Source organism: Salvelinus namaycush, chromosome 31 (assembly GCF_016432855.1).
Source record: "Salvelinus namaycush isolate Seneca chromosome 31, SaNama_1.0, whole genome shotgun sequence".
NCBI classification, from domain to species: domain Eukaryota; kingdom Metazoa; phylum Chordata; class Actinopteri; order Salmoniformes; family Salmonidae; genus Salvelinus; species Salvelinus namaycush.
The window spans coordinates 43,711,092-43,720,797 of NC_052337.1; the positions used below are offsets into that span (position 1 = coordinate 43,711,092).

Sequence of the window (9,706 nt, forward strand, 5' to 3'; positions counted from 1 at the left end):
CACAAACACACACACCGGGGAGGGAACCCTGCCTTCTCTTAAACCAGAACTACCCACAATCCTGTGCATAGCTCTTTTATCCAGAATGTGAAAAGAAGGAGGCCGACTGAATGACAAAAGGAGAGAATGGGGATCCGGGCGAGGCTGGGTCTGAGAGGGAGAGGGGGGAGAGAGAGGTGGTCTGTGCCCCTCGCCATTCTTCTCTACGGGAAACAGGGTGGGATGGCCCGCCTGGGCTGGGGGTGGAGTAGGGGAAAAATAAACATATGCATAGACACAACAGAGAGTTTAATGATTTCTTTACTGGCTTGTACACAAACGTACAAAAATATTACAGCACTCATTTCCTCACCACACATCATCACGATCACAGTGTTACAAATGTTCAAAAAGGAAACACAAACAAATACAAAAGAAATTAAATCACACCCAAAATCAAACACGGTGGAGCAACTGCATCACTCAAGAAACTCACGACATTTGTTTTTGTGTCGCTCGAAAAAAAAGCTAAACAAAAACAGAACTCCCCCCCCCCCCCCGGAAAAAAATGTCAGCGCTTTATCTCATTCATTTACACCTATCCAGGCGTCCACTCTTGGGCCATAAATGTTATGACACTGTTGAGTAGAACAACTACACACCGTGCAATTTTTTTATGTAACAATGATCTTACCATCAAATGTTTTTTACCACTTTCATAACAACAGGAGGAGGACAGCACTTCAAAAAAGAAAGTGCACCAAGATATTTTTTCAGTGTATATATATATATATATATATATATATATATATATATATACATATATATATATATATACATATATATATATATACATATATATATATATACACCCGATCACAGAGATACAAACAACCTTTGCAAAAACAATGTTTCACAAAGTTAACAAACAAGAGACATTACAACCTGAAGCCTTTTTTTATACAATAGTATTTTGTTGTGTTCCTTTTTTTCTATTCAGAAAAAAAATTAAATGTCGACTTGATAAAAAGCCAAATCAACAACAGTCATCAGTGCAACATTAAACAAATATATATATAAAAAAAACGATCAAGTTTAAGACCAGCGATGCATATTTCTTCCGTTCTGCTAATACCAATCTATGCCTTGATGTTTCTTTCTATTGCTTTAGTTTGTTTTTCCAGGTATATGGAAGGACAGTCCTTATTCCCTGATGTCCCTCTACTCATGGTAGGCAGAGCAGACCAAGGTCGCAACACAATGCCACACACAGGAGGAGAGGAGCAGGCCTCACACACACAGGAGGAGAGGAGCTGGCCTCACACACACAGGAGGAGAGGAGCTGGCCTCACACACACAGGAGGAGAGGAGCTGGCCTCACACACACAGGAGGAGAGGAGCAGGGGGGACAGCTCGGCTCGCTCAGGACACGACGGTCAGATGTATGTATGCGACACACACACATGAACACGTGCACATGCATACATACATGCGCACATGTACACTCTCACGGCTTCTCATTAAATGACTGTGATGCTATCGGGCTTTTTATATCTTTCACTCACTGTTGGCCGTTGAGTAAAATAAAAAATAAACACAAATGAAAAAGTAACATACAAGCAGCATAGAAACAAGTATTAAGGTGACATGACTTTCAAAATGCAGCAGGCAGTTTTTTTTAAACCAATTGTTTTTGATATCCTGCAATAGTCATGTTGATTAATAATAGGTTTATACTCCTGCTCAGTAGTAACTATTTATAAGCCTCAGCTCCTGCAGTTACCCGAACAAGCACCAGGGGGGGGGGGGTATAAGGCTCCGCATTTTGTGCAATAAAACTCCCTGTATTTATAAATTATGCAATCAAATTCAATTTTTGCGACTAAATAGAAACTTCAAACAGAATGACGATATAATCGATTCACTGATTTTTTTTTTTAAATAACCAAAAAAATTGCAATGTGTGTTTGCAACCATACCTTTACAGAAAGGCAAACCCCTTTGCTTGTCACATTACAATTTGGTAGTAGTGTGGGAAATACATTGTCCCCGTTGACGATGAGAAATAAACTGTAAATAGTCATTATTGCTTTGCAGAACAAATACCATAGTTGTCCCCTATCCGAAATCTGTGGTTTGAATAACATTGCCTTGGGGCCTACTGCCAAAGTATCTGCTACTTGAATGTCTGTGTGAGTATGCTCCTTATGTTGGCCTAGACCAGGTTGCGGATAGGCTACAGGAATCTTTGTGTGACTTCCTGTATTGGAGTGTTGTGGAGTGAGCAAGAGTCCAATGATTTTGAATACTTTACAGTCGAGGTAGCTGGTAACGAAAACAAAACATGAAGTTCATAAGAGACAAAGAATAGTCTCTCCAGCGCAGACAAATTTAGGCTAATTGGGACGTGACGGGATCTCCACACGGGACAGTTTATACTACGATACGAGTCCGAAGCAGCTTTATAAGTCACCCTAAATATTGAAAAACGTCATAGATTTGATTTGAGAGAGAGAGAGAAAAAAGAACCACAACATATTCAAAATGCATCTTCTCAATGTACCTTCATAAATAGAACCCAGCCTGTATTCACAGTGATGACCAGGGTGTTGTTCGTTAAAATACTGAAAGGAGATAAAGTGAATTCCAAATGCGACTTTCCTGACGTTTTGATACAAAGCGAAAGCAGCGGTTTAATAGTACATTAACCATTGACACTGGTCGCACTGGCCTGAAAATACGTTGATGCCAGCCAAGCAGCCTGTTTGATGAAGGCAGAGCGCATTTAGCTATTTTTTTTATATATATATAAAGAAACAAAGTAAAGCTATTGTGTACAGTACTTAACAACATTAGGTACATTGCTGTTACAATGAATACACATCTGGAAAAGCAAATTGGATATATCATAATGCCGCACTTTGAAATAGATCAAATCCTTTAATTTAAAAATGAAATATTAAAGCCAAATAGATGATGGCATTCATTCCCCGTGCCCACCTCGTCTTCCCTTTCGTATAGGCTATTCCAGCATGCAGCCACAGCATCAAGTGCCATCTTTTAGTATATAAAATAATTTAAAAGGGTCCTACAAGTGAACAGCGTAGCTACAGGTCAACACATCAAAACAAAGCCCAATAAAGAAGCGTTTCAATGAAACAGCGGCAAGAAAGATGGAACGTCTATCGCCGCGTAAAACTAGGCTGCTATCTGGCCTCGGGACCCAAACACCGGCTTAGTTATTTTTATATGTCCCAATCTATTATACACATTCAAGAAAAAAAGCTTTAGTACCAACCCACCAAAATGGCGTTTATTTTTTTCAAGATTCATGCTGAAGCAGATACAAGAACCATGTGGTGTTTGACTCACGAGTCAGAGAGACCCTGTTTGGTTTTGATGAAAGGTAATTTACTGTGTGTTTTTAGGCTATAATTTGGGACAACTATGTACAGATCGAAACGCAAGTTTACAAAAGCCTGGCTTTCCGTGTGTTTACCTGACAGCAGTGTAGCAGATCACCGTGCGCCAGAAGAGTACTTTGCCTTAGTGATGAGGTATAGGACTATGTCTTGATGTCCTCCAAAAGCGGCAATGTGTAAGGCACTCCACCCTTCCCTGTTCGCCAATCGAATATCGGCTCCGAATTTCACCAGCAGTTTTACAAGTTCGAGATTCCCGTCGATGACTGACTGATGCAACGCCGTCTGTCCTTCGGGCCCGAAGGAGTTGACATTGAATTCGCAGTTTGTCATGTTCTGGAGCAACGAGTGAAGTTCCTTTGTGTTGCCTTGCTTCACCGCCTCTTGGAATACTCTCTGAGGCGCTGAGCAAGTTGATACATCCCCCTGACTCATTGTGAAACCGGGATAGGTATATCTCCTGTGTCGTTCTATGTGATAATCACTGTATGAGTCTCTGGTGTGGGAATAGTGCCCAAATACTGGATTACTACCAGTTATAAGGCTCTTTTTTTATCGTATGCTATAGATAAGATAATACGAACACAATATATCCCAAACAGGACATAGACAAAATAACACACTTGGTGTGCAAAAGGTTGTCAATGGTTGCGAAATCCAAAATCACGTCGCAATGTGTAGCCTAGTCTCCTCTTGTCTTCGTTTGCGTCCGTTGTAATAGCAGCACCAGGTAGTATAGGCTATATTGCAGAGATGGGAGCCGAGCGACAGTTGAAACCTTTCTTCTGTTGGGATACTGGAAGAACAGCCACGGTATCAGTATCTCCAAACGCGGTGAATTTACCCTGCAGGATCCTGGAGTCGCGGCAGTTCGTATGGCAAGGGTAGCTGTGTGAGACAGGTACGATCCATATAAGTACACTGAACAAGGCTATACTCCCCAACGTTTACATTCCAACATCGACACGTTCAAAAACACGTTTTATGCACACTTTACACATAAGGTTCAGATACAAAATCCAATAATTTATGTTGTAGATTAAATATAATATATTTTGGTACTTGCCTGTGAGAATTGGACGGATCCTGGCGGCGACGTAGTATGAAATTCCCCCGCGTGCCCCGTGTTGCGTGTACTTCGTGCGGTCCCAGTGAGTCTCTGCTCTACAGTGCGCACCGATGGGGATATTTTACGCGTCGTTTATTTGCATAACAATGGTACACAAATAGAATCAACTCTTGTGAAATGGGCGGGAACCGAGGGAGGTAATAGGCTACTGGGTCCGTTTGGGGAGGGTCTAGAAGCGTGAAACCGTAGAGCAAGGCGTGGTCTCTTGGAACCAAATGTCCCGTAGAAATAAAATCGAGCGGAATCTATAAAATTGTCTTCTTTTTTTTTTACTCACTCAAGAGAGAAACTCACTCACAAGAGAGACGTGACTCAAATGGGGAGTATAGTGTTGGCATCGTGAAAAAATGCAGAGAAAAACATGCAGAGTAAAGCAATATAATGCTGAAGTTGTTGAGCAGCAGATCCAAAGTATTACCCGGAGTAGGCTCTTGCGCATGGAGTCATAATGCATGTTCCAAAAACGTATTATGTCGATGGACGAATAGTTCAACCACAGACGAGCAGATTAAAAAAGTGAAAAACAAAAGGAGCACTACTGAACTGTAAAGGACCTGTTATGCGTCCTCTTTGATGTTTTTGTCTTCATTCAGGCTCAGGTTTTAAAAGTTACGATCAAGCGACGCCGAGGTGTAGTTTGCTACTGTGTCAAAACTATGCCTTACTTTCTCTGAAACACTTTTTTTATGTAGTAAGGGATTGTCACGAATGGTTTATACAATAAAATATTGTGCCAATAGATCTGTTCATGGAATATTGTACACATAAAATAGATATGATATGCTTCCGATAGTCACTACTATAAAATACTAAAAACTAAAACTTTGTTCGTTTTATCTCAAACAATCAGATAATGTATACTAGGCATACCGTATCTGATATGAAAGAGGGTGACAAAAAAACCGCATAGGCTTACTTTAGGACATACACGCATGGCCATATTTATAGGCAATAACACACTTCAAATTGGACAGAGAAAAACAAATGTCCACTTTAACTTCTAAAAAACAAATGCAAATGAGACCGGATCCCAAGTCTAGTCTCTAACCCCCCTCCATAAAATCAAGCCATGGGATACCTCCGTGGCTGTTACGAGCCGTCGAAAATAGCAACGCGGATATTCCAGTTGTTTTAAAGTGACAAGAAGCAATGGAACTTAACAAATAACAAAAGCCTGTGCGACTTCCTTTTGCAAGTGAAGGTGACATTGTGCATAGAATGACATGCAGTTCCACAGCAGCAGCATAGCTACCGTGGGAACCGGAAGGCTGCAATTCTGTGCGTTGTTCTCGCGCCTTGCTCTTCTCACACGACTCTGGCGTGGAAACCACACCGTTATAGCTTCACTAGCCTGGGAGTCCTACACATATAGACCGATCTGTGATACTCGAACCACCCTGTCTTTTCAAAGTGAAGCCGTTTCAGTTTGTCCACAGGTTCCCACACACTCAACTGTACATTTGGTGCACGCACCCACTGTGATGACTCATTATGTTGTGTTCAGTTAAAGGGGCCTATATCTGATACACAGGCATCATTTCTCACTACCAGACTCGCTCAAGGAACATGTAAATAGTCTACAAACAATAAAAAACTCATAACTTTATTGGCTATGCTAGTAATTTCAGGGCAGGTGGGGCAGAGCGTTATATCTACCGTAGCTTTGATTGGACTGATCATGTCAACATCATACTTTCAACATTTTAGCTAGACAAGCAGTCATCATCATGAATCACGTTAACAATCTACCGGCAAATCCTTTTCAATACATGTCATATGAAGATAAATTATAGATAAAAGGTATCGGTGCTCATCGGCCATTGGACATAAACATTACACAACAAATTGGAAATCGCTAATGCAACAATAAGTGGTTTGGAGGGAATCAGTGACTGACTGCAAGTGTGGCAAAGCAATCACTATTTTGCTTCCCCTGCCTGTTATTCGGTGCGGAGGGTGTGTGGTCCAAGTCTGGTTTAAGGTTCTCTTTTCCAAGCTTAAAAGCATAAACATTCACACGCAAAACCATGGGCCAGAAAAGGTTGAATACATTGGCCATGCTGTCAATCCAGCATGACTTCTGCGGCATTCAAAACAACTGGAAACTCTGAACCGTGAAATCTCAGACTTCAGTGAGTTCAAGACAACTGGGAACTCAGAAAAAAAAAGATCTCCGACTGAGAAAATACGTTTTGAACGGTCATCCAACTTGGAATTCCAAGTCGGGAACTCAGGACTCTTTCTAGAGCTCTGACCTGTAGATCAGGTCATTATTCAACCTTGTTTTTTTCAGAGTTCCCAGTTGTCTTGAAAGCACCACAAATCCAGAGAATACCAGACTTTGATGACAAAGATTCATGACAAAATTTGCCCACAAGAAGGACCGCCGAGCCGCCTTCCTGTTCAAGTGAGCACAGTACAACAGTGAGTCCAAAAATGTATTGTATTCTGCTGCATAAATTATGTAAAATGCCAGGAAGATATGTATACTGTAGCTAAGAAAGTAACACTAAGTGTATGTTCTGTAGTAAGCTGTTAGTAGCCCATGTGCCTCACCTAAATAATTCGGTCCCTTTCCCCCTCATAATTTAGCCTACTGCTCTGACTTGGTAGTGCACATGTAGCCTATAACTTGTTTTAGAGAAATGTAATCATTGAATATTGTAAGAGCATTCATTGTCTGCTTATATGCCCCCTTTATATATGCTATGGTTCTGACTTGGTGTACAGGGAGAATACTGTAAGAACGGCCCATGTTCTGAATTTTGTCGCTGTACATTTCAAAAGTGCTGAACAAATAGTTATATTGACTACATCCGTCGTCGCTCGCTCATTAATGTCTTAATCAAAATTACGGATTGCCTCTTATTCGCTCATCGTCCCCTTATGCCAGAGTTTGTACATATGAATTGTCAGTAGAAACCACATTTGTTTAAGCAAGGCAGCTATATCAGCTATGTTTTTTTAATGGCAGTAAATGAGGCTGAATGAACGGTTTAGCTGCCAGACAAGGTTCCGCTGATAGCCAGGTGTAGCGGGGGTAACGATTCACTCCATGCTGCTGATAAGAAAGCTCTGCTGTTGGGACAGCTTTATGTAGGCCCTGGCCCTAACAGTGGGCACCGTTTGTCACCATTAGCGTGCAATTAATGTATTGTTTAGTGTTGTGTTGTGTAGTGGCTTTGCTTGCATGCATCTAAAACATTTTTGTGGAGTTTGCCCTACCAAGATTTACATGCTAAAATCGCCACAGAATGTTCTCATAATAACGATTAAGCTGACAATAAATTCACATAACAGAAAAACCCTAGTTGAATTGTTTAATCATGCAACATATGTGGTGTTTACAAGTGTGTGTTACTCGTCACACTGCACACATTTCTATTTACTTGTACCATAGCTGAGAGAAGCAGAGTGCATTTTGGTAGCACACATCACTAAGGTGCAGCCCTTAAAGGCCTTCCCACACTGTATGTCAGATTCAGTCTTTTACGATTATTACATGTCACACTACGCAATGTTACCAAAATAAAATCTTGATATAAACCTGTCCAGATTGTACAACTTTCTTCAGTTCTGTCGCCACAATCTGCGATTGGCTTGCGAGGCTACGTCAGCCGACATAAGCTACGTCAACTGCAGCTGTGTGTTTGCTCTGCGGATAGCAGCGCAACCCTGAAAAGTGAGTTCGGAAAGACTGAAAGTATGCAACAATTTCTAAGATTCTACTGAGCTACAGTTCATATAAGGAAATCTGGTGTGACCACCATTTGCCTCATGGAGCGCAATATCTCCTTTACATAGAGTTGATCATGCTGTTGATTGTGGCCTGTGGAATGTTGTCCCACTCCTCTTCAATGGCTGTGCGAAGTTTATGGATATTGGCGGGAACTGGAACAAGCTGTTGTACACGTCGATCCAGAGCATCCCAAACATGCTCAATGGATGACATGTCTGGTGAGTATGCAGGCCATGGAAGAACTGGGACATTTTCAGCTTCCAGGAATTGTGTACAGATCCTTGCGACATGGGCCGTGCATTATCATGCTGAAACATGAGATGATGGCGGCGTGTTCCAATGGACCTCAGGATCTCGTCACAGTATCTCTGTGCATTCAAATTGCCATCAATAAATGCAATTGTGTTCGTTGTCCGTAGCTTATGTCTGCCCATACCATAACCCCACCGCCCCATGCGGCACTCTGTTCACAATGTTGGCATCAGCAAACCGCTCATCCACCCAACGCCATACATGTGGTGTGCAGTAGTGAGGCATGTTGGACGTACTGCCAAATTCTATAAAACAATGTTGGAGGCGGCTTATGGTAGAGAAATGAACATTACATTCTCTGGCAACAGCTCTGGTGGACATTCCTGCTGTCACATGCCAAGTGCACTCTCTCTCAAAACTTCAGACATCTGTAGCATTGTGTTGTGTGACAAAACTGCACATTTTAGAGTGGCCTTTTATTGTCCCCAGCACAAGGTGCACCTGTGTAATGATCACACTGTTTAATCACCTTCTTGATACGCCAAACCTGTCAGGTGTATGGATTTTCTTGGCAAAGGAGAAATGCTCACTAACAGGGATGTAAACAAATTTGTGTACAACATTTGAGAGGAATACATTCTTTGTGTGTATGGAACATTTCTGGGATCTTTTATTTCAGCTCATGAAACATGGGACCAACACTTCACATGTTGCGTTTATATTTTTGTTCAGTGTATATTGGAAATAGTTTTCATATACAAGATTTATATGTCTGAACAGAATCTAATAGGCTTCCCAAAAATAACATGATCACTGTGATAGAATGTTTATTTAGATTGGAAATGTGTGCATTTATCAAAATCCAGTCAGATGTGTCATGTTAACAAGATTATTAGGGAATTAGTTTTTCTTGCAAAGCATGTAAATGTTTAAATCAAACTATTACATTAATCTGACTATTCATGAAAATCATCTTATTGTGTGCGATCTCAGTGCCGTCGGTGTTCCTATTGGTCTGTCACCGCGATCGGCTCGTAACACCAGCCACACTACTCAATAAATGCTCATCATTTCGGACACTGCCAGAACTTAGTCGGAGCCTACGACCATACGTAGTGGTACTTAATCGGCAGACCTTGTCAAACATGAACGGGGCCAAGACGTCCGACAATCGTTTATGACTTA

At 41.3% G+C, this 9,706-nt stretch overlaps 1 protein-coding gene across 1 annotated transcript; it reads right to left on the reverse strand.

Annotated features, from left to right (window-relative positions):
• Nucleotides 1-282: 282 nt before the first annotated feature.
• On the reverse strand, nt 283-4,288 carry LOC120025956 (notch-regulated ankyrin repeat-containing protein A). The gene has a single exon (XM_038970712.1). The coding sequence runs from the start codon at nt 3,834-3,836 to the stop codon at nt 3,498-3,500; it is 339 nt and encodes a 112-aa protein (XP_038826640.1). The 5' UTR covers nt 3,837-4,288; the 3' UTR covers nt 283-3,497.
• Nucleotides 4,289-9,706: the final 5,418 nt, after the last annotated feature.

Coding starts and splice junctions, on each gene's coding strand:
- LOC120025956 (XM_038970712.1), bottom strand. CDS start 3,836: ATGAGTCAGGGGGATGTATCAACTTGCTCAGCGCCTCAGAGAGTATTC.